This window comes from Buceros rhinoceros, unplaced genomic scaffold (assembly GCF_000710305.1).
Source record: "Buceros rhinoceros silvestris isolate BGI_N320 unplaced genomic scaffold, ASM71030v1 scaffold21917, whole genome shotgun sequence".
NCBI lineage: Eukaryota > Metazoa > Chordata > Aves > Bucerotiformes > Bucerotidae > Buceros > Buceros rhinoceros.
Genome location: NW_010424225.1, coordinates 1,130 through 1,474, shown reverse-complemented (window position 1 = coordinate 1,474; position 345 = coordinate 1,130). Strand labels below are relative to the sequence as shown.

Here is a 345-nt window from a genome sequence, read left to right as displayed (position 1 = left end):
CGAGCTCCACCTGGATGGCAACCGGCTGGAGGAGCTGCCGCCCAGCGCCTTCGCTGGGCTGGGGGAGCTGCGGCGGTTGCAACTGCAGCACAATGCCCTGGGCAGCCTGGCCCCTGACATCTTCGCCTCTCTCCCCAACCTCACTGTCCTCAGCCTGGAGGGCAATTGCCTGGCCACCCTGCCTGCCGCCCTCTTCACTGGCACCCCTCACCTCCTCCACCTCTCACTGGCTCGAAACCAGCTGGAGACGCTGCCCCAGGTGCTCTTCGCCAACCTGTCAGCGCTACAGACCCTGGTGCTCTCGCACAACGCCATGATCCACCTCCCTGCTGGGGTTTTCCAGGG

The 345-nt window shown here is 66.1% G+C and overlaps 1 protein-coding gene across 1 annotated transcript in view; it reads left to right on the top strand.

The window, feature by feature from the left end:
- Positions 1-345, top strand: part of LOC104497470 (carboxypeptidase N subunit 2-like) — a gene marked incomplete at its 3' end in the record, with an annotated part of 3,006 nt that overhangs the window by 2,078 nt on the left and 583 nt on the right. Inside the window, exon 5 of the mRNA XM_010140723.1 lies at positions 5-339. Within this exon, the coding sequence (XP_010139025.1) occupies positions 5-339 (335 nt within the window). The remainder of the gene's footprint in view (positions 1-4; positions 340-345) is intronic.